At 37.8% G+C, this 24,880-nt stretch overlaps 1 protein-coding gene across 9 annotated transcripts in view; it reads left to right on the top strand.

Annotated features, from left to right (window-relative positions):
• The window catches only part of KTN1 (kinectin 1), a 157,577-nt gene that overhangs the window by 46,774 nt on the left and 85,923 nt on the right, over window positions 1-24,880 (top strand). For all 9 annotated transcript variants that reach the window (XR_005008933.1, XM_036734462.1, XM_036734464.1 and 6 more), the window contains exons 2-9: window positions 298-845; window positions 7,917-8,051; window positions 8,299-8,469; window positions 9,220-9,350; window positions 17,300-17,416; window positions 19,567-19,707; window positions 21,278-21,384; window positions 24,681-24,813. Coding sequence is in view for 8 of the 9 variants with exons in the window: in XM_036734462.1 (XP_036590357.1) it covers window positions 323-845; window positions 7,917-8,051; window positions 8,299-8,469; window positions 9,220-9,350; window positions 17,300-17,416; window positions 19,567-19,707; window positions 21,278-21,384; window positions 24,681-24,813 (1,458 nt within the window). In the remaining variant the exon portion in view is untranslated. The remainder of the gene's footprint in view (window positions 1-297; window positions 846-7,916; window positions 8,052-8,298; window positions 8,470-9,219; window positions 9,351-17,299; window positions 17,417-19,566; window positions 19,708-21,277; window positions 21,385-24,680; window positions 24,814-24,880) is intronic.

Consider the following 24,880-nt stretch of genomic DNA (forward strand, 5'->3'; position numbering starts at 1 on the left):
GATATTGAAAAATAAAATAAAGGGTTGGTCCATGGTCCATTGACTTGAAGTTAAAAAGTATTAGAATACTGGCAATGAATTTGTTTCCAAATAGTTTTACTAGTTAGGTACCACATAGACATCTTATTTTAATATACTTTAAATATAGTTGGCAAATTAATCAAGTATATGTGATTTAAATAACTTTAAATTGCCTAGGTTTGTATTTAATAATTTGTATTTAACAAACACCACTCGAAAGTGTGTATTTTAAAAAAATTTGCTAGATTCATGAAATATTTTTTCTTTTGTACATAGGTTTTTTAAGACATTACGAAGCACCATGGAGTTTTACGAGTCAACGTATTTTATCATCCTTATTCCTTCAGTAGTTATTACAGTAATTTTCCTCTTCTTCTGGCTTTTCATGAAAGAAACATTATATGATGAAGTTCTTGCAAAACAGAAAAGAGAACAAAAACTTTTACCCACAAAGACTGATAAAAAGAAGGCAGAAAAGAAAAAGAACAAAAAGAAAGAAACTCAGAATGGGAACCTTCATGAATCTGATTCTGAGAATGTTTCCCGGGACTTTAAAGTAACTGATGCTTTGAGTATAGATGAAGAGCAAGTAGCACCTGTTCAGTTGAGTGTTGTTGAAGCTTCAAGTGGTGTTAGAGAGCGGAAGAAAAAAGAAAAGAAACACAAACCTATACAGGAGGAACAGGCAACTAAAGAAAATGATGGATCAAAGAGTCCAGGCAAAAAAGTTGAGCCAATTCCAGTTACCAAACAACCCACACCACCCTCTGAAGCTTCAAGTTCAAAGAAGAAATCAGGGCAAAAAAAGCCTAAAAATGGAATCGGTATTATGATCCATATAATTTTGATGATATGTTGTGGTTATATTTATGGTATAACAACTAATACTTTAGTTTTTGTGTGTAACACTTGAGGGCTCACGATATACTTAGGTACTAATTGTTCAACTGAACTTGGGTAAAATGAAGGGGAAATATTTTTTCTTTGTAGTTTTTTTTTCCTTTTACCCTAGTTTCTGAGATAATATAAAATTATCGGTTTATAAAATTTGGGAGCAAATCTTTTTAGAGCATTAAATATGTAATACCGAATTAATTATTATGCTAAAATCAACTGAATATTTTTGGTTTCAGTTATCAGCAGCTAAAAAAGTTAAAAAAAATGAAGACCTTCTTGAAAACTTTGTCTTAAGATTTTGTCTCCCTTAGATGAGTTTTTTAATTTGTTATGGAGTCTTTTTTCTTAAAGATGATTGTTGATTATCAAGGTGATGATTGTTATGTTGTGTTGTTAAGTCTTTAACTATATGTTGGAAATAACAGACAACATCCTGAAGTGTCCTTAGATAATGAAGCATGTGAATTTGTCTTTGAAGGTAGTTACAGGTAGGTAGGTGGTTGTACATTTACAGCTAGTGAACTGTCATCACAAATTGGCCACATGATGGTGAGGTCACAGAAATGTCCAAATTGGAAGCCATCTCAGTGGCTATCTTGTTCAACTTATACTTGAAAAAGAATTTCCTCTGTAACATACTAGGCAAGTGGTTGTCTAGCCTATGTTGGACATCTCCTATGGGGATTGGAAACCTGCTACTTCCAAAGGAGCCTATTCTACTTTTAGATAGCTCCAGTTTTTCCCTTATATCAGGTCTAAAGTTGACACTTTGCAACTTAGGAACTTAAGGCCTAAAAAACATGTCTAATTCCCTTTTTGAGAAATAGTCCTTCATTGTTATTAATGATACTAATGAAAAAAAATACAAAATGACCAGATTTTATCACTAAAATGAATGTCGTCCCTAAAAGTAGTCGTCCTGGCATTCTGTTTGCTTATTAGTAATGATGCCATTGGTCAAAATGCTTTTGGACCTTGAGAACCAGTTTATAAGCATCTGGAAAAATTGACCTAATTACTCAGGCCCTTGAGGACTTAGATTAAATTGTAAATCATAGGTTTAGAGCGAGAAGGGATTTTGGAAACCTTCTATTCTAGTCCCCTCATTGTATACATGAGGAAACTGAGGTTAAATGATTGCCCAAGGTCACACAAGAAGTTCAAAGTCAGATTCACATTTTGGTCTTAAAAAAAATCTAACTTACACAATGCTAACCTATAATCAATACTGTTCTTCCGCCTCTCCCAAGTATATAGCTAGACTGAATTATTTCAAGCTTCAAAGTGCTTGACATTCCGTTTTCTTTTTCTTTTGAAAAAAAAAATATACTTCAGTTTGCACTTAAGAGTTCACCAATTATCTCTCTGAAGGTGAAATGCAATTTTCATTATGAATCCTTTGGAATTGTATTGGGTTATTGTATTGATTAGAGAAGCTAAGTCTTTCACAGTTGATTGTTATTACAATATTGCTATTACTGTGTACAGTGGTTCTCATGGTTCTGCTCACTTCACTTTGCATTAGCTCATGTAAGTCTTCACAGGTTTTTCTGAAACCATTCTCTTCGTCATTTGTTATAGCACAATAGTCTTCCATTACTATCATACATCACAACTTGTTGAGCCATTCCCCAGTTGGTGGGCATCCCCTCAGTTTCCAGTTCTTTTTGACACCCTCTTTTCTAGGGTGATTATCTTGCTAAACAAGTTATATACTTGAGTTTAAGCTTTCTTTTCTTTGGAAGGGGGAAGGCAGGGCAGTTGGGGTTAAGTGACTTGCCCAAGGTCACACAGCTAGTAAGTGTCAAGTGTCTGAGGCCAGATTTGAACTCAGGTCCTCCTGACTCCTGGGCCGGTGCTTTACTCACTGCGCCACCTAGCTGCCCCTGTACTTGAGTTTAAACACATGTTTATCTTACAGATTATTATGTCCAACAGTACAGTACAGAATTTGGTGTAATATAACTTGTTGATAGTTTAAGAAGAGAATCTGTTATCTAATTTATTCCATTTTACCCAGTATTTCAACTTCTTATTTGATTATAGTTTCAGTAGGCATCAAGGAAGTGTATTTTTCTTTTAGATTTGTCAGAATTCTCAGTCACGTCAGCATCCATTTTTTAGGTGAAAAGAACTACTCCCAAGCAGCAATTGGTGCGAGTGGTGCAGTGGACAGAGCACCAAGCCTGGAGTCAGACCCAAGTTCAGATCTGGCCTCAGACATTCACTAGTTGTGTGACCCTGGACCAGTTGTTTAGCTTCAGTTTTCCCAACTGTAAATGAGGATAATCATAACGCTTACCTGGCAGGATTTTGGTGAGGATCAAGTACATTATGAGGCTCAAGTCGCATTTGTTTCCAACTTGGGATGCTAGGAAAAGCTTTGTGCAAGAGGGCATGCTTGGATTGGGCTTTAAAGGATGGTTAGAAATTAGAGGAAAACCTTCCAGGCATAGGGAACAGTATTGGCAGAGGGAAAGCAGGTAAGTGTGGGATGTGTATTTATGATGCATAGACCAATTTGGCTGAAACCTTGATATGTGGAGAAGAGAAACATAAGAAAAAGCTGGAAAGGCACCACTGTCCTTCCAACGTCTCAGTTTTGTAAGTGTGGAGTTTTATTTTCTCTCACCCCATGTATCAAGACAGTACCCAAATTTTGCTGTTTACACCTTCACAATCTTCTTGATTCCTGCCCCTTCTCTCCACTCGGAGAGCTACCACTTTATTTCAGACTGTCAACTCCTCTCACCTAGATTACTGCAACAACCTCCTAATTATTTTCCATCCTACCCTTCACTTCTGCCGAAGTGATTTTCCTTAAGTGTGAATTTGATTGTGTAAATCCCCTACTCATCTGTGTTCAGTGTTTTTCTGTTGCCTCTGGGCAATATAAACTCTTCTTTGAAGCTTTTAAAATCCTGTACCACCTCACCGCAACCTATCTTTCTACCCTCATTGAATATTACTCTCCATCATATACTCTGAGATCCAGCCAAATTTAACTTCTTTCTTTTCTTCTCAAACATGAAACTATTTCCTGCCTCTGTGCCTTTGCATTGGCTGTCTTCCATCCCTGGGACACATTTACTCAGAGGCCTTAGTGTCCTTCTCTTCCTTTAAGTAAATCAGGCACGATACTATGTGCCACTGATGCAAAGAAAGGCAAAAGACAGTTCCTGTACTCAGGGAGCTCGTGGTCTAATGGGGGAGATAACATGAAAACAACTATGCACTAAAGTATATATTTGCAGGTTAAATTGGAGATAATCAGTAGAGGGAAGGCATTAGAATTAAGGGAGATTAGGAAGATCTTACAGAGTTTCCTTCTGGAGATGGGGGAGGAATTTTAGCTGGGATCTGAAGGAAGATAAGAAGTGGAGATGAGGAAGAGAATTCCAACCTGAGGGACAGCTAGTGAATATGCCATAGGTTGGGACATGGAGTAAGGGACAGGTGAGGAGGCCAGAATGATTGAATTATAGATTACATGGAGGGGTGTATAAGAAGATTGGAAAGGTAGCAGGGGGCTGGGTTATGAAGGACTATAAATGATACAGAGGATTTTATATTTTATCTTAGAAGTAAGAGCTACTGGATTTTATTGAATAGGTGAGGTGGCATAGTTTTAGACCTGCACTTTTGCAAGATGATTTTGGAGAATGAACTGAAGACTTAGACCACCCAAAAGGCTTTTGCAGTAGTCTAGGTGTGAGATGATGAGGGCCTGCTCCCAGGGTAGTGACAGTGCCAGAGGAGAGAAGGAGGGTATATATGAGCAATTTCAATATTGTAGAAATGACAGGACTTGGCAGTAGATTGGATTTGGGAGTGAGATGAGAGAGTGAGGAGTTGAGGATAACAGATTGTGAGCCTGTGGTGCCCTCAACAATCAGGGAAGTTTGGAAGGAGTGACTGGTTTTTTGGGAGAATAGGGGGTGAAGTGGGGAAGATCAGGAGTTCATTTTGGACGTCTTGAGCTTAATATGTCCATGGAACATCTAGTTGGAGATGTCCAACAGGCAGTTGGAAATGCAAGTCTGAAGGGTGGGAGAAAAGTTAGGGTTGGATAAGTAGCTTCAAGAATCCTCAGGATAAGTAGCTCCAAGAATCCTCAGAATAGAGCTAACTATATTCATGGCAGCTGGTTAAATCAACAAATGAAACAGTATAGAGGGAGGAGAGAAGAGAGCCCAAGGCAGAGCCCTGTGCAGGTCTTGTGGTTTTAGCAGCAGTGACCTGGATGAAGATGTAACCAAGGAGACTGAGGAGGAATAGTCATATAGGTAGGAGAAAAACCAGGATATAATATTGTCAGGGAAAGCTACAGAAAAGAGAGTATCAACCAGAAGGAGGTGACTGACACTGTCAAATGCTGCAGAGATGCCGAGGATGAGGACTGAGAAAAGGCCATTAAGAATTGGCTTTAGGATGTTGCTCAGGTACCATCTTCTGCATGAATCCTTTCTGCTAACAGCTAGTGCTCTCCCTTCCAAACTTTTTTTGAAGGTTTTTTAACCACTTTTGTGCTTGTGCATTTATGTGTATATACATATGTGTGCACATGCATGCATGCACGCACATATAGACATGTGTGTCTATGAAATTTTTTATATATATATCTCCCCACTTTATACCGTCTATATTTTTACATGTCCTTGTTTTCTCCTCTATTATAAGCTCACTGAGAGTAAGGATTGTTTCATTTTCATATTTGTATACCTAATACACAGTACTTGATGGCACACAGGTGCTTAATGATAATACTTATTAATTGAAAGGTAGTGTGGGGCCAGATGGTAGAGGGCCTCAAATGCTATGTTAAAGATGTTTCTTTGCTTAAAATCCTTCAATGATGATTTCTTCTTGCCATTTATATGCTGCCATAACCAGATCTGTGCATAAGGAAGTTTCATCTAGCAGTGTTATGAATAATAGGCTGAAGATGGATTTCAGGATGGAATAGATGAAGGATAGATAGAGTAGAAACAGCCAAATCTGTGCGTAGGGAAGGGGCATGGAATATGCATTTATGTACTGCCTCCTGTGTACCAGGCACTGTACTAAGCAGTTTTTACAAACATCTCTTGGTCCTCACAGCAACTCTGTGAGGTAGTTTCCCCATTTTATAATTGGGGAAACTCAAGTAAGTAGATTAAGGGACTTACTCAGCGTCACAGAGCTAGGAAGTGTCCGAAGCTGGATTTGAGTAGATGAATGGAGTGAGGTCCTGTAATAGGATGATGGCAATGGGAATGGAGTAGAGGAAGGATAGATGGAAAAACTGTTAAGGTAGAAGTGACAGCACTCCATAACTGATTGGATATGACAGGTGTAGAAGAAAGAACAGTTCAAATAGTGATGCCACAGGCTACAGTGGAATCTGAGGTAGGAGAGGGGAGAGATCATGGATGTAGTATTGAATACATGGAAAGAGATCCTATGGGTTGCTTGGAAGATATATTAGAGGTGTAGTCATAGATTTGAGAGCTGAATTAGAGATTGTAGTTGAAATCTTAGGACTGAGATATATTACTGAGAGACAGACTGTATCCAGAAAAAGAGCCTGTGAAATATCTACATTAACAGTTTGGGAAAGAGGAAGCGATTATAGCGGAGTAAAAGAATCAAAAACCCAACTTTTTCTAGAGGCAAGGTGAGGAAGAGAGCCTGTTCGTCAGGAGGTAGTTTCAACAATGTCAGATGGTGCAGAGGGCTCAGAGTATGGGGAAAGAAAAAAAAGGCCATTGAACTTGGTGATAAGGAAGTCATTGGAAATTTAAGAGAACTGTTTCAGTGTAGTGTTGGGGATAAGGATTGGAAAGGTTTAAAGAGTTTGTGATTATGTCGTAGAGCACTTAAAAAAAGGCTTATCAATAAATGAGGGAAGGACTGGGTAGTAGAGAGGCTTTAAAAAAAAACGAAAAGAGAAACTTTGGCCTGTTGGGAAGCATAGATATAGGAGGCAATGAAAAGGGAGGGCTTGAGGATGCAGGAGAGAGGAGCTGATTACTAGAACAGGGTCCTGAAGGAAACAATAATTAATGAATAGGATCAAAATAGAGGGATGAAGGGAAAAGGAAGAATTAGCCTTAAATAAGAGTAAGGATAACTCTTTTACTAAGACCACAGGGAAGAGTAAGAAGAAATGGCTCTATCATCTCTCTTAGCTCTAGTTCAACCTCGCATCAGCCATGTGAGGTTGTAGTATATTATCATCCCATTTTATAAATTAAGAAATTGAGGATTATATACATTGTGACTTGCCCAATGTCGTAGCTAATAAGTGGCAGATTGTAACACAGGTCGTGTACCTATAAGTCCAGCATGCTTTTTAGTATATATTATATTCTGTAAATGTAAGTACCCTTTTAGAAAATGGTAAAAATATGTAAAAACATTTTTATTCTTTGGGAAAAATTAAATTGATTCAAGATATCTTTTTTTTTAACAAGCACAAATGATTCTGGTCTAACTCATTAGTCTTAATAGTGTTATATGCAGTGTTCTTTACTGATTTACAAGCGTACAACTTTCTTGTTGTCTTGAAACCATTCTTTGACATGTGAATAGAAGTCAAATTTTGCTAGGTTCTCAGTTCTTAAAATATAAATGTAGGATAATAATTCACATTTATGTAGGACCTAAAGATTTACAAATCACTTTCTTTACAACAACGCTTAGATTGGAAGTATGTAAAGTATTATTGCAAACTTTTATAGATGTGGAAACTAAGTCTCTGGCTGTGATATACCCATAGTCTACACAGCTGGTAAGTATCAGAGGCAATATTTGAAACTAGGTCTGATTCCAGGGTCAGTGATTTTTACAGTACACCAACACATATTATGAGAACTGCTTTGCTCCTTAAAGGCATATGAATACAGGTGATACAAAATACTGAAAAAAATCTAGCATATAGAATTAATTTTGGACTGACTCTGCTTATGTATGTTATATCTTTACTGTATTATGTAATTAATGATCATCTTTTTTAGATGACCAGGATAAAAAGATTGAAGTGGTTTTGTCACCTACCAAAAAACAAGAACCACTACCCCTCCACCAGGAAACTAAAGAGAGTGGATCAGGAAAAAAGAAAAATTCATCAAAGAAACAAAAAACAGATAATGGTAAAAATATCGTTTTGAAGATTTTAGTTTTGAGTAACCTCGTACTGATAATGTGAATTTGTGATATAGATACGAAATGTTAAAAAAAAAGATCTACACTGTTCTCCTCCCCACCCTTATAGTGGAAACAACATCACTTAGAAGTGTAAAATTTTAATATATATCATGTATTTACCTTAAATTGCATGCTTTACTTTAACTTTTAATTTATTCTAAAAAGCAATGATTTGTTGAATTTATAAAACAGCAATGGTGGATGAACCTCATAGTCACTCGAGTTCTTATACTTCTTTGATGGATAACTCTGATGCGAATCCTGCAGCAGATAAGAGAGAAGTGATTGATCTGGTTAAAAGTGATCAAGTAGAAGGGATCCAAAAAACAGGAACTAAAAAACTGAAAAATGAAACTGACAAAGGTAATAAAATTAATTAGATTAATTCTAGTCTCCTTAAAAATATCTGAACAACCTGGTATAGTACATTAGATGTAGAATCAAGGCTTACAGTGATGTCATAGAATCTTATGTCATATTAGGCTGGAGAAGGAGTCTTAGAAGTTACCGGTCTAAACTGATTATGTACATGAGGAACTGAGAAAGAGACTAAGTGACTTGCTCAAGTTTATGGATCTAGTTCTAGTTTAATGGTCGTCCACAAGGACTTATTTGACAAATAAGGTTAAGAACTATTGTACTAGTAGATTGCATGAGTTTCAAGCGTGCTTGAGCCTAGGGTTTGGGTGGACAATTTGGCAAATGAACGGGGTAAGGGACTCTTTTTTGGGGAATGGATAATGATTCCAGTGGAAGATACAGGGTAGGGTTCCAACAGCAGAAAGATGAGGTGTCAGGTAGATGTTGAGATGCATGCGCCATTTGTAAGTGTAGAATTTCTATAAATATCTTTTTGGAATTATTTATGTATACTATCTTTGATTTTTGTCATAAAAGAGAATTTACTACTAGCTCCTTAAATAATTTGTGTATTCCTAACCAGCTTAGAGAAATTTATTTTCAATGGTTTGTTAAAGATAACATTTAAACACCAATTTTTTAATGGTCCCTGAATTCATTGCTATTTTACATATTTTTTCCCATTTAATTTTTTTTTTTTGAATTATGCCACATCGCTGCTTATTTATGTCAAACTGTCTTTCTTCATTTTAGAAAACGCAGAGGTGAAATTTAAGGATTTCCTTCTCTCCCTGAAGACTATGATATTCTCTGAAACTGAGGCTCTTTGTGTTGTAGACTTACTAAAGGAGAAGTCTGGTGCTATACAAGATGCTTTAAAGAAGGTAATGTGCTTGGGTATATATTCATTGAGGGGAAAAATGGTGAGAATTGTAGATGTAGGTGAGCAGTTAAGTCTGTTTTTACATTTACTAACCCCAAAGACTACTTTTTGAACTAAGTTTTTTGTTTTTCATCGGAGTTATTTATTTAAAGATTAATTTAGATTTAATGTAGATTGTTGTTATGTCACTGCAGTCATGTCTAACACTTCCTGACCCCATTAGAGGTTTTCTTGGCAAAGGTATCAGAGTGGTTTGCCATTTCTTCCTCTAGCTCATTTTACAGATGAGAGAACTGAGGCAAAGAGGATTAAATAACTTGTCTAGGGTCACAGAGCCAGTTAGTATCTAAGGCTAGATTTTAACTAAGGAAGATGAGTCTTCCTGATGCCAGGTCTGGCTCTTTATCCACTGTGTCATCTAGCTTCCCAGAATATAGATTAAGAGCAAAAGAATAATGTTAGTATTTCTAGATAGGTAGAACTGTCCATTTGTGACTAATAATTAAGACATTTCAGAATATGTTCAGATAAGCAGTTATTGCTAGAAAGAATAAGTCCAAAATGCTAAGTCTGACATTTAGGGTTCTTAACAGTTTGGCATCATTTACTTTTCTTTTTGTTTTGCTCCAGTACACTATATGAATAACAAGTAAAGCACTTACCATGTTCTTACTAGGAGCTAAGTACTGTACTAAGCACAAAGGATACAAATATTAGAAAGCAGTGTAGTCCCTATGCTTCATTTTGGTGGGAGAAGGCAACACATAAAAGAGGAGCTAAACAGGGAGATGTTCTATGCTCATGGTGCCTTGGTTTGGTCTTGGTGGCTGGGAAATAATGTGGAGGCCTGGCTCTGGACAAGATAATTTGTTTGGAACTTGTTTGGACTTTTCTACAAGCATGTGTTTCCTTGTTTTATACCACGCTTGTTGTTGCTATTTGGAATATTATTGAGCAAAGTTATCTTTCTTATCTGCAGTTGACTCTTGTATAATTTTTGACATGGACAAGAGAATACTAGTTTGAAGAGAAGCTTCTAAGTCTGTATTTTGCTGCGGTGACTCAAATGTTTTTGGTAATCAGTAGAATATTATATTCTCAATATCTCTTTATCACCTGTGTGACTCAAGATGTAGCTTGTTATAGAAAGTAGTGCAAAAAACCTTGGATGTTGCCATCTTGTGTTTTATTGTTATTCCGACCGCGTACACTATGCTCAAAAGTTTTTATAGAAATGAGAAATTAGATGTATGTGTTGCTAATTTTGAAATCTCAGTTACCTTTTTTGTCAGGAAGAGGAAAGGGAGTGGATTGGCAAGAATACTATCAATGAGCTCTTCCTTTCTTTTAGAGTAGTCCCCTCTTAACAGTGAATTACATCTACCTTTGAAACTGTCCCCAGAATGGATTTGTTTTGTATATACTTTAATTGGTTACGTACAGCCACTGATCCTAATTTTATCTTTTTAAATATCATGTCATTTCTTAAAAAGCTGACCAATTCAGTGACCAGCCACAACTTCAGAAGACTGATGATGAAGCATGCTTATAACCACTTCCTGAAAGAGGTGATAGATTAGAGGTGTAGAATGAGACATATATTTTCAGAATTGACCAATAGATGATTTTGTGTTTTACTTAATTATGCTTATTGCTATGGGGGAATTTTCTGGGGGCTGGGAGAGGGAGGTGGGTGGAGAAGAGGAGTCTAAGTGATAGTGATGTCAAAGAAAAGAGGGTCATTGAAATACATTAAAATAAATAAATGCACAGAGAAGAATTGAATAAAGTCAAAGAGAGAGAAAAACAAGAAGAGCAGGTTTGAAACTATTGAATTTTTTATCTACTTGGAAAAAATAGCTGTCTGGTTTCGTATACAGTCTTATGCTCTTTGTATATGGAAGTGCTTGTGTTTGTCAAGTTCAGAATAACGAGAAATAAATCACAATCAATAGAAATCTTATCCATTGCCGCTTCTTCATAGAAGTTTATAATATATTCTTTCCCCCATTTTGCAGATGAGGGAATTGAGACTGAAACATGAAGTGACTTTGACACAGTTAGTGAGTATGAGAGCCAGGAATTGTACCCAGGTGTAAGGATTCCAAGCGTAGTATTCTCTCCTCCACGTCATAGTGTCATATCCATGTATCAGGAAGGGAATTGATGGAGTCCAACTGTGGTGGTTCTTTCTCTTTTTTTTTTTTTTTTTTTGAGGGGTTTGGGGTTAAGTGACTTGGCCAAAGTCACTCAGCTAGTAAGTGTGTCAAGTGTCTGAGGCTGGATTTGAACTCAGGTCCTCCTGACTCCAGGGCTGGTGCTCTACTCACTGCGCCACCTAGCTGCCCTGGTTCCTTCTCTTATTGTCAGTAGATCATAGGATAATAGACTACGGCTGTAAAGTCAGAAGTCATCTGATTCCACACTTTTATTTTATAGGTGAGGAAACTGAGTCCTAGGTAGGTTATATGATTTGTCCAGGTAGTAAGCATCAGAGACAGAATCTGAACCCAAATCCTCTGTCACCAAAGCCAGTACTCTTTCCCTTGTGCCATGCTAGATAAAACTAGATCACTATAAAAATGCTGGCCCATTTGCTCCATTGGGAAATAAAATTGTTCTTGCTTTATCAATAAAATTTCTTGGGATAATCTGGTTTAGCTGCAACTCATTCTAAACTTAGCCTTTTTTTTCTTTCTAATTATTTGTCATTGTTCAGTGAAATACTACTACTAACATAATCTCTTGTCATCTTCTGCAATATTTTGCCAATGGCATTGTACTAGCATATAGTGGGAAATGTTAAAGATAAATTAAAATTTATTTTTAAAAAGATGTAAGTGCAATATTGGTGACGTCAGTCAATCAGTATTTACTAAGTATGTGCTAGGCACTTTGCTAAGCCTTGGGAATACAAAAAGAGGCAAAAGACAGTCATGCCCTCAGGGAGCTCCCAATCTAAGTGAGGAGACAGCATGCAAAACAATCTATATACAGGATAAACAGGAAATAACTGAAAGAAGGAAAGCCCAGAATTCAGAGGGATTGGGAAAGGCTTCCTGAAGAAGGTAGGAGTGTAGTGACTTAAAGGAAGTCTGGGAAACCAGGAGGTGTGGAGATGAGGAATGTCTTGCTTATGGAATAGCAAAGAGACCAGTGTCACTGGACCTAAGACTAAGAGTCAGGGAGTGAGGTGTAAGAAAACTGGAAAAGTAGGAGGGGACTAGGTTACGAAGGGCTTTGAATGCCAAACGGAGCGTTTTGTATTTTCTCCTGGAGGCAATGGGAGCCACTAGAGTTTACTGAGTAGGGTGTAACTTGGTCTGACCTGCATTTTAGGAAAACCATTTTAGTGGCTATAGGAAGGATGATTGGGAGAGGGGAGAGACTTGAGGCAGGCAGACCTACCCACAGGCTATTACAATAATCCAGGTGTGAGGTGATGAGGCCCTAGACTAGAGTGGTGGCAGTGTCAGAGGAGAGAAGGAGGTGTGTTTGAGAGATGTTGCAAAGGTGACATCGACAGGCCTTGGCAGCAGTTTGGATATGGGGTGTCAGATATAGTGAGGAGTCAAGGATGACTCTTAGGTAATGAGCCTGAGAAACTGGGATGATGTTGTTGCCCTCTACAGTAATAGGGAGGGGTGGGGGGAAGGTTTATGTGAAAAGATAATTCTGTTTTGGACATGGTGAGTTTAAGATGTCTACTGGACATGCAGTTCAAGATTTCTGAAAGGCAGTTGGAGATGTAAGATTGGAGATGAGCAGAGAGATTGGGGCAGGATACATAGATTTGAGAATCATCAACATAGAGATTGTAATTAAATCCATGGGGCAGCTATAGGTGGTACAGTGGATAGAGTGCTGGGCCTGGAGTCAGGAAGATTCATCTTCCTGAGTTAAAATATGGTCTCAGAAACTCACTAGCTTTGTGATCCTGTGAGACAAATCCTGTTTGTCTCAGTTTCTTCATCTGTAAAATTAGCTGGAAAAGGAAATGACAAACCACTCTAGTATCTGCCAAGAAAACCCCAAATGGGGTCACTAAGACACGGATATGACTGAAATGAGTGAAATGAGAGCTGCTGAGATCACCGAGTGAAAAAAGAAGAGACCCCAGGATAGAAGCCTAAGCAATGCCTCCGGTTAGAGGGTATGACCTGGATGAGAAGACAGAGAAGGAGCAGTCAGGTAGGAGAAGAATCAGGAGAGAGTAGTGTCCTGAAAATGACGATGAGGGTCCAGGAGAGAGTGATTAGTAGTGTCAGAGGCAACAGAAAAGTCAAGGAGAATGAGAATTGAGGAAAGGCCATTGGCGTTGGTAACTAAGAGATCATTGGTGAGTTTGGAGAGAGCAATTTCCATGGAATGATAAGTTCAGAAGCTACATTGTACGGAATCAAGTAGAGAGTGAGAGGAGAGAAAGTGGAAGTACCTATTGTAGATGGCCTTTTCAAGAAGTTTAGCTACAAAAGGCAGAAGAGATAGAAGATGATAGTGGGAATGGAAAGAGCAAGTGAAGGTTTTTTCTGGATAGGAGAGACACGATCATGTTTGTAGCCAGTAGGGAAGGGGCCATTAGACAAGGAGAGATTGAAAATAAGTGATGGAGTGGGGATGACAGAAGGGGACTGTTGGAGGAGATAGAATAGAATGGGATCGCTTGAAGGGGTTAGCCATGGTAAGGAGTAAGGCCACATCATAATATTAACTATTAGAAATGAAATGTGTAGTATCATTCCTTTTCTTTGGTTACTGTTCTTATAAAGTAGTAATTTTTGTTTCCCTCATGATCTGCTATTCAGTCTTTTGACTTGCTGGGGACTACTTATTGGTGCTCATCGATTTGGTTTTTTAATGCTGTTGGTAGGACCCTGGTTTTTACTTGGCAAAACATTCTCTTTTAAGAATGAAGAAATAGAACAGGGGCAGAGCCAAGATGGTGGCTGGAAAGCAGGGACTTGTGTGAGCTCCCCCCCAGGTCCCTCCAAAAACCTATAAAAAATGGCTCTGAACAAATTCTAGAGCTGCAGAACCCACAAAATAGCAGAGGGAAGCAGGGCTCCAGCCCAGGACAGCCTGGTTGGCGCTGGGTAAGGTCTATCACGTGGAGCTGGGAGTGGAGTGGAGCAGAGCCCAGCGTGGGCTGCACCTGGACCAACCAGTACAGGAGCTGGGCAGAACTGACCCTGGTGCCCTGAATCAGTGAGCTGTGGCAGTTACCCGACTTCTCAACCCACAAACACCAAAGACAACAGAAGGTTAGTGGGAAAAGCTGTGGGAACAGAGTGAAAGGAGTTCCCAGTTCGGCCACCACCCCAGGAGCAGTGGAGGTTTTGCAGCTGTGAGGACAGAACTATAGCTGCAGTTGCTTCCAGCCCCAGGCCCACCTGGTGGGAGGAATTAAGTGGCAGATTAGAGCAGGAGTGCAGAGCCTGCTGAAGATCTGAGTCGAGGTCCGGGTTGGAGGTTCTTGGGGGAGGAGGAGTGCCGGTGTGGCAGAGCTTGCTGTGTAGAAATAGCTCTGAAAACAACAGCGCAACCCCTCAAGCTTGGAACAAAGTACTCTACAAGCCGTCATACCCTGACAAAAAACTCAAGGGTCAGTTAGTTGACTGGGAACATGGCCAGGCAGCGAAAACAGACTCAGATTCAGACTCAGACTTTGCAATCTTTCTTTGGTGACAAAGAAGACCAAAACATACAGCTAGAAGAAGTCAGCAAAGTCAAAGAGCCTACATCAAAAGGCTCCAAGAAAAACATGAACTGGTCTCAGGCCGTGGAAGAGCTCAAAAAGGATTTGGAAAAGCAAGTTAGAGAAGTAGAGAAAAAATTGGGAAGAGAAATAAGAGTGATGGGAGAAAACCATGAAAAACAAGTCAATGACTTACTAAAGGAGACCCAAAAAAATGCTGAAGAAAGTAACGCCTTAAAAAATAGATTAACTCAAATGGCAAAAGAGCTCCAAAAAGCCAATGAGGAGAAGAATGCCTTGAAAGGCAGAATTAGCCAAATGGAAAAGGAGGTCCAAAAGACCCACTGAAGAAAATACTATCTTAAAAATTAGACTGGAGCAAGTAGAAGCTAGTGACTTTATGAGAAATCAAGATATTATAAAACAGAACCAAAGGAATGAAAAAGTGGAAGACCATGTGAAATACCTCATTGAGAAAACCACTGACCTGGAAAAGAGATCCAGGAGAGATAATTTAAAAATCACTGGACTACCTGAAAGACATGATCAAAAAAAGAGGCTAGATATCATCTTTCAAGAAATTATCAAGGAGAACTGCCCTGATATTCTAGAGCCAGAGGGTAAAATAAGAAATTGAAAGAATCCACCGATCGTGTCCTGAAAAAGATCCCAAAAAGAAAACTCGTAGGAATATTGTTGCCAAATTCCAGAGCTCCCAGATCAAGGAGAAAATACTGCAAGCAGCCAAAAAGAAACAATGTGAGTATTGTGGAAACATAATCAGAATAACACAAGATCTAGCAGCTTCTACATTAAGAGATTGAAGGACTTGGAATACGATATTCCAGAGGTCAGTGGAGCTAGGATTAAAACCAAAAATCATCTACCCAGCAAAACTGAGTGTCATGCTCAAAGGCAAAATATGGACTTTCAATAAAATAGAGGACTTTCAAGCTTTTTCAGTGAAAAGACCAGAGCTGAATAGAAAATTTGACTTTCAAACACAAGAATCAAGAGAAGCATGAAAAGGTAAACAAGAAAGAGAAATGACAAGGGACTTACTAAAGTTGAACTGTTTTGTTTACATTCCAGCATGGAAAGAAAGGTGTGTATACACACACACACATACATATATATACGTAGACAGAGGGCACAGGGTGAGTTGAATATGAAGGGATGATATCTAAAAAAAATAAAATCAAATTAAGGGATGAGAGAGGAATATATTGAGAGAGGGAGAAAGGGAGAGATAGAATGGGGTAAATTATCTCACATAAAAGTGGCAAGAAAAAGCAGTTCTGTTTGGAGGGAAGAGGGGGCAGGTGAGGGGGAATGAGTGAATCTTGCTCTCATTGGAGTTGATCTGAGAAGGGAATAACATACAATTGGGTATCTTACCCCACAGGAAAGAAGGAGGAAGGAGATAAAAAGGGGGCTGATAGAAGGGAGGGCAGATGGGGGAGGAGGTAATCAAAAGCCAACACTTTTGAAAAGGGACAGGGTCAAGGGAAAAAATTGGATAAAGGGAGATAGGATAGGAAAGAGCAACATATAGTTAGTCTTTCACAACATGAGTATTGTGGAAGGGTTTTGCATAATGATATGCATGTGGCCTATGTTGAATTGCTTGCCTTCTTAGGGAGGGTGGGTGGGGAGGGAAGAGGGGAGAAAATTTGGAACTCAAAGTTTTAAAAACAGATGTTCCAAAAAATTTTTTTGCATGCAGCTAGGAAATAAGATATACAGGCAGTGGGGCATAAAAATCTGTCTTGTCCTACAAGAAAGTAAGGGAAAAGGGGATGGGGGGAGTGGGGTGACAGAAGGGAGGGTTGACTGGGGAACAGGGCAATCAGAATATATGCCATCTTGGAGTGGGTGGGAGGGTAGAAATGGGGAGAAAATTTGTAATTCAAACTCCTGTGAAAATTAATTCTGAAAACTAAAAAAAAAAATAATGAAAATTCCCCTTTCCCCTGCCCTGAAAAAAAGAATGAAGAAATAGGCAATTATTTTTGTTTAAACATAGCATTAAAGTTTTTTGGTGTGTGAATCATTGGTGTATCCTGGTTTGATTATCTGTGATATCCAGTTGACTATGGAGATAGATTTCTGAGCCATGTACTCCTTCTGTATCAGTTATCAGCTTCTGAGATAAGAAGAGACCTGTCACTATTGCTAGTATTAGGTGTAACTGTTTGTAGGAGTTATATAACAAATCGTGATTATTGGCTTTGCCTTGACTTCTTTCCTTCTAGTCTAGTAAAGGTGAAGTAGCTGCAGTTGTGCATCAGCTTCAAGAAAAAGAGAAGTTACTTGCAGCTGTGAAAGAAGATGCTGTTATTGCAAAGGATCAGTGCAAGCAGTTAGCTCAGGTAAAGTAGTTCTACTGTTAGTACCCCAGTAACTTCAACAGAGAGTCAGAATAGGTGTGAAAGGAGCCCTTCTCTAAGAACTAGGCAATAGTTCTGAGTTTTATCCATTTTGTCTAATGAGAACTTTACAAAACAAAAGGAACGTTTTCATTTATAAATTTATTAAGTCTTCTTTGTGTTTAATGACGTTAATACATACTGGGTTGATGATATTGTTGGTTTATTTTGGCTTTTGGTTGGGTTTCATAGTGTTCCTCTGCTTATTTTTTATTTAAATAAGATTAATTTGTATATTTGTAGATGCTCTTTTAATACAACAGAAGAACATGGACACATCATTGGTATTTATCTTACTGGAATTTGATGTGTAATTGTTTCTTTTATGGAATAATAGAACTCCCATTTGTTCAAATCAGGTTCTTGAGAGAAATATCAGCGTACTTTTAACTTTTTTTTAACCTTAGCTGCCAAAATCAATTAAGGAATAACAGGAAAAAGATTTGTATGTAGGGGTTTGTTTGGTAAACATTTTACTATAGTAATTAAAGGCCAATTTATGTGTTTATTTAATTTTATTGATATATTTTTATTTTTATATCATCTTCGTTTTCTGTATATTCTCTTCCTCCTCCATGAGAGCTATTCTTTATGACAAAGAATAGAAAAGAAGGAAAAAAGGCAGTTGAGCAAAACTACTTAATAGACCAAATAAATCTGACATTCTTTTTTGATGTTCCATTCCTGGACTCTTCTACCTCTTCTTTCCTCTCCCCACCTCCAAAAAGGAGGAAAGATCCTTGATTTAAGGCAGGCCTACCCAACATATGACCCACAGGCCTCTTGTGGCCCACTAGAGGATTTTGGGGACCTACAAAAGATGTAGGGTTGCCATTGCTCTCTCCCTCCTGTTTCTCATATGACCTGCGTCAACCAATCTTCTTCAGTCTGTCTCTAGTCTAACCTATATGCAGCCTGAAGAAGTGTAGCTTATTTTAATTTTGACCTCTACCTACTGCCAAGTTGTACAGGTCAGCCTTAAGGGAGCTTAAAAGTCCTTTATCTTTTCTTTGGGGTCAATATTGGGCATTGCGATAGTGAAGTCCAATTTAAACAAAACAAAATTAAAAAGATTTAGTTTAAAACATTGAGAATATAAAGCTATATCTTTTGAAATGAAACTGAACAGGTCCATGATACCCATGTTAATTTGTGCCTTGGGAAAGAATTTTAGAGAAATGTCTAAATTTTATATTCTTTTTGAGATTTGATGTAGGATGAATCAAACAGTGAATAACTGAACTCATTGTTCAGTGAACCATCCGGTGCTGTAACTTGAGTTAAGAGTAAGAAAAAATTGGGTTTGACTATCAAAAAAGATTTTTTTTGACTAGGTAAAAAAGAGATCCCCCTATCACATGCCTTTTTTCTGAAGGATGTTTTTTGCTGAAAGATGTTCATTGTAGACTTTGAGTAAACTTAACTATATCCTTGGATTTTATTTATGTTTTATTTACATTTATATGTATATAAAGAAGTTTTAGTGCCTTTTGAACAAAATGCCTTTAGTCCATTTGTAATTTTGTATTTAGGGAAATATATTTGAGAAAATACTGGGTGAAATATCAGGTGGAAAAGGGAAAAGAGTGAGCCTGTGATTTCATTGGTATAGAAAACTCCCAGATGAACAAATTCCTTCTGTCTTGTGGGCCAACAACTTTTCTGTAACTTGTAGTCCTAGAAAGCTGCCTAAAGGTTCAGTGACTTTCCTAACGTCATCCAGCCATGATGAATCAAGGGCAGTACATTAACCTAGTGCTGAGGCCAGCTCTATATCTCTGTCTCCTATTCTAGAAATAGGGAAGGATAATCATTTGGATTTAAAATGATCTTTTTAACCAATTCTGAGTGAAGGTAGGGTTCACCCCTCTCATGAGCTACAGAATGTAATTGAAAAATGAGACAGTAAAAGTTATTTGCAGAGTAGGTGATAATCTATATAGGTAAAAGCCATTGTGTTGACTGTAGGCCTGCTGCCTGTATTTAACATTTCAGGATTTGATTGCTTCACTTAAGATTTTAAAAATACCATGATTCTTTTTTTGCTTTTTGTTGAAAAAAACTCCATTTCCTTTCTTGATTCACTGTTTTAGGAGATGATGACAGAGAAGGACAGAAGTAACATGGTTATCACAAGGATGAAAGAACGAATTGGTACTCTAGAAAAGGAACTTAATGTTTTACAGAACAAAATACATGTTGGGTATCAAGAGGCTCAACAGATGCAGATGAAGGTATGTTTACATTGCTTGGAATTGAAATGGGACTAAACCTAAACTCTTATTGGAATATCTAATGTTCTTTGTGTACTATTCCATGATCTTATGAGAAGGGGTTCAAATACAGAGGTATTTATTATAAATATTTCATTAGATCTTCACAAGAGCCCTCTGAGGTACTTTTATCATTATTCCCATTTCACAGTTGTGAGGAAACTGAGGCAGAGGTTAAGTGACTTTCCCAGGGTCACACAGCTAGTTAGTGTCTAAGGTTGGATTTGAACTTTGGGCTTCCTGACTCCAGGCCCATTTCTTTATCTACTTTACCTCTAGCTACCTCCTTTTTTTTTCCTTTTTCCTATTACTTGCACTGACTAAATTGGAAAAATTTAATTTGGAGTATTGGAGAGATTCAGTTGAATTTTAATTTCATGTTTCTTCTCAAAATGTTATATGTTTGTGCTTTGAAGAGTAGAGTGAATCTTTGTCCCCCCCCTTTTCTCTTTACCACCTCCCCCTTTTTCCCTTTATTACCTCCCCCCTTTCTCCGCCCCCACCTCTGTTTATTGTTTTAAATTTTCTTTTGTTTCTATGATTTTCTTTTTAACTCACATTCTTTTTAAAAAAATTATTTTATTCAGTTTTATTTTCCATTGCAGATTCTCTTTCTTTCTCTACACCCCACCCTCCCCCCACCCAATCCATCAGTAAGGCAAAAGACACAAAACCCGTTACAAATATGAAGTCATGTAGAGCAAATTTCTGCATTAGCAGTGTTCTGGAGGAAAAAAAAGACAAAAAGTATGCTTCATTCTGCATCTTTAACCCATATTTTTAAGGCTGAAATTATTTGCTCTCCATTTAAATTTGACTTCTTTCCACAGAGACACTTCATTGATTAAGCTTTTAATTACATTATAGTCAGTAAAGGACTGTTTAATAGTCCCGTTTTTCTTCATTTGTTTATAAGGTTTTTTGTAAAGGTGATAGGCCTATCCGAAAAACAGTTATAGTCCTTTCATTTCCCTTGGAGTTGTTACCAGAGAACTACCATATCTAAATCTTCTAAAATTCAGTTAAGGTCCTTACCTTCTTTCATGTATGAATTTTTGTTAGATTTTCATATGTTTGAAAGGAGTACATTGATCCCCAGTTGTAGTGGTTTTGTTTTTTATTTCTCCAAGTATTTAGGTTTGTCTTCCCATTAAGCATCTAGTTGCTATGTCATCAGGTGGACATTGATATTATTTCACAATGTGTGATACTTTTTAAGTGTAATGTAATTAACCTACTTATCTCTTTTTACTGTTGCTTTTTATATGTGATCTGTCAGGATGACTTTTTTCTTAAATATAGCATGATGTTGAGATGAGCGTATCAGGATCTATTTAATTTATCTTATCAGCTTCATTGTCATTTTGCATTCTGTATTGAAACCTTTGTTTAACTTTTTTTTGACACTGAGAAATATGAAATGAGTGTTTAGTTTTATTTTTTGATGCCATTTTCTTGTTATAATATAGTTTACATAAAGTAGTTTTTATGTTTCTCTATTCCTTTACAAGTAATTAAAAATAATTTATAGTTTCAGAAAGTCCGTGAGCAAATGGAAGCAGATATTACCCACTTGAAGCAGGAAAATGGTATTCTGAGAGATGCTGTCAGCAACACCACTAACCAGATTGAAAGCAAGTACGTTAGCCCAGAAGACTGTTTAGCTAAACCATTTGTGTCTGAGTGGGAAAAATTAGTATTAATGCTTTTTCCTTTAAGCTGGTTGGTGATGGAAACTGCTTATGAATACTATCTCCTTTTTAATGCTGATTCTTCTTTGAAAAACTCTGCCATGTTGAGCCCCTAATGAGGATATTACATGAAGAACACCAATATGTGCACATGTCTAATTTTGCCCCGTTTTTGTAGATTAACTCTCTAAACTGAAGAAGGACATCTATCCAATAATTTTAAAACTTCCTGGTCTTAACAGATGTTTATATGTTTTTTAAAATTTTGAGCTTTAGTCTTTACTTTGTGGTGCTTATGTTTTTTGTCTTTGACATTTTGGTTTTTGGTAATTTTATCATTTTGAGGCTGACAACATTTTCTTTTTTTTTCCCTTTTTTTTTTTTGGAGGGGGGAAGGCAGGGCAATTGGGGTTAAGTGACTTGCCCAAGGTCACACAGCTAGTACATGTGTCAAGTGTATAAGGCCGGATTTGAACTCAGGTCCTCCTAACTCCAGGGCCAGTGCGCTACTCACCTTGCCACCTAACTGCCCTTCCTCTTCAATTCTTGACCTCATACTAGGGCACTTAAATATACATATTAGCTGTCCTTCAAACACCTTAATCTGTTAGTTCCTTAATCTGTTCCTTCCTCCCCATCTCAGCCGCACAAAGGATCTTGCTATTACCCACAAATGCATCACCTCCACGTTTATGAATTTAGGAATCCCCTTATCTGACCGCAATCTGTTGCCTTCTACCTCATCCTGTGCTTTCCCTTTCCAAACTCTATTCTTCTACATTATGACCTCCAATCCCTCCACCCCTCAATTCTGTCTCAGGTTATTAACCCTGCATTAGCCACTCTCCTATTTTCCCCATTTTGACCTCTTGGTGAGCTAGTTCCACTCTACATTGTGGAGTTCCTGGCTCCCTTATAGTGCTGATTGCCCCTGCCAAGCCTCAGTCTTGGATCATTCCCAGTGTTCCCTGTCTTCCCTGCCTTTGCTGTTGAATGAAGGTGGAGAAAATCATAAAACAATTCTGACTGAGTCCACTAAAATTTGTGTAAAATAACTTCAGCTGGGCCGTCATATACTTTTACACTCCTTTATCAGCTCACTGTCCAACTCTGCACAGTGGCTTTTCATTCTTTTCAACCTTTTCATCCATCCTCAGACTTCCTATGGTTCCTCCTTCCCCCACCCTGAGAACTTTGCCTCATATTTTACAGAAAAAATTGAAGCCATTCACCATGAGCTCCCTCTTCTTCTCTCTTCCTCATCTCATATCACTCATGCCTTCTGCCACTGTGTCTTCTTGTGCCCTGTCTCACATGAAGAAATAACCTTAATCCTTACTAAGACAAACTCTTACCTGCACAAGCAGTCCCATTCCATCATGTCCCCAACAGCAGATGGCCCCCTTTCATCCCCACTCTTTTACTTTACTGCAAGCTCTCTCTGTCTACTAGTCTCTTCCTTGCTGCCTGCAAATATACCCATGTCTCCCCTATCCTCAAAAATATGTTACTTGATCTTTCTATCCAAGCCAACTGTTATCCTGTATCTCTTCTGCACTTTGTGGCTAAACTCCTTGAGAAGGATGTCTATAAAAGGTCCTTCCACTTTTTCTCCTGTCAGTCTCTTAACGCCTTAAAATTGAACTTCCAATCTCATCATTTCATCAAAACTTCTTTCTCTAAATTTACAAATGATCTCTTAATTGCCACGGTAGTCTTTTCTGAAGCTTATTCTTGACTTCTCTGCAGATTTGGATACAGGTGATCACCCTCTTCTTGATAATCTTCTCTAAATTTTTGGGGCATTGCTGTCTCCTCGTTCTCTTCCTACTTGTCAGACTGTCTGCTGGATCCTTATCCAAATTCCACCCTCTAACCTTAGGTGTCCTTCTGGGTTCTGTCGTCGGTTTTTTTCTATTTTTATGCTAATTTACTTGGGGATTTCATCAGTTCCTTGGGTTCTTTGATAACATCTCTATGATGATGATTCTCAGATCAGCTTATCCAGTCCTAACCAATCTCACATCTCTAACTACCTTTCTGACATCCTAAACTGGATGTCTAGTAGATATCTTAAAGCTAAACATGTCCAAAACCAGAACTCATTATCTTTCACTGTAAACCCTCCCTTCCTCCTACTTTTCTTTATCTTATAGAGAACAATACTGTCCTCTCTCTCCCTAATGCTTATACCTTACGTGTCCTCCTGGGCTCCTCATTATCTCCCTCTCCCTGTTAACCCCCCATTCAATCTGTTGTCAAGGCTTGTCAATTTCACCTTTGCAACATCTCTCGAAATGTGCCCTCTTCTCTCTTTTGACATTGCCGCCACTTTAATGTAGACTCTCATCACCTCGTGCTCAGATTACTTTAATAACTTGCTGGTGGGTCTACCTGTCTGGAGTTTCTCCTCACTCTGATTTATCCTCCATTCAGCTGTCAGTGTGATTTTCCTAAAGTGCAGTTTCCACCATGTAAATCTCCTTTCTCCCATGCTCCCTTCAATTTCTTGAACTTCATCTGTTCCCTATCCGCTACAGGATCAATAGATCCTCAGAGTGAGTGACTTGACCTTGTCATTGAACTAGTTATAGTTAATTGCTTTTATTAGACCACATCTACTCCTTATTCCATGTATTCTATGCTCTCTTGTTAAATAGGGTAGTAAACCCGCACCCCACATTTTAAAAAGTATTATAATACAAAGCTCACATAAAGTGGGGATGAATCAGATTGCAGTATCTTTAAACCTTTGAAAGCAAGGTTAGCTGGAGTTACATTCATATGTAAATGATACCATCTTCAGATTAACATGGATTTTAAAAAAAAATCAATTTTGTGTTGAAGTTCTGATATAAGACAAGATTCTAGTTACTATAAAGTTTCAAATGAATAAACTTTTAGAAGATGCTTTTATGTCTCCTCTTTTGAAGGAGTCATAGAGACTGCTAAGATGAATAATATCTTATTTTAAATTTGTTCATGATATGTAAAAATAGGAGCCTCAAATTATTTTTAAAAATTTATCTGACTTTGGCTTCCTTTTACAATAGCTATAATTTTGAGTTGGTTGTTAAAAAGGATAATGAACTCTCACCAAGCCTTGTTAATAGCTACATTTAGAGGTGATAGAAAAATAATACCGGGAGTTAATTTTTTTTGTATCTACTTAAGAATATCACAAGTTTTGCTTATTTCATATGCTTGTTGTGGAAGTTTCATTATTCTAGTTCTCATTTTCAGGCAGTCTACTGAACTGAACAAGTTCCGCCAGGATTGTGCTAGGTTGGTGAATGAACTAAAAGAAAAAACAGGAAAGTTGCAGCAGGAGGAAAGTCAAAAGAAGAATGCTGAGCAAGCAGTTGCTCAATTGAAGGTGACTTACTCACACATTTTTCAGAGATATGCTAAGCCTTGTGTAACCTGATAATTTTCGAGGAGCA

This window comes from Trichosurus vulpecula, chromosome 8 (assembly GCF_011100635.1).
Source record: "Trichosurus vulpecula isolate mTriVul1 chromosome 8, mTriVul1.pri, whole genome shotgun sequence".
Classification (NCBI taxonomy): Eukaryota; Metazoa; Chordata; class Mammalia; order Diprotodontia; family Phalangeridae; genus Trichosurus; species Trichosurus vulpecula.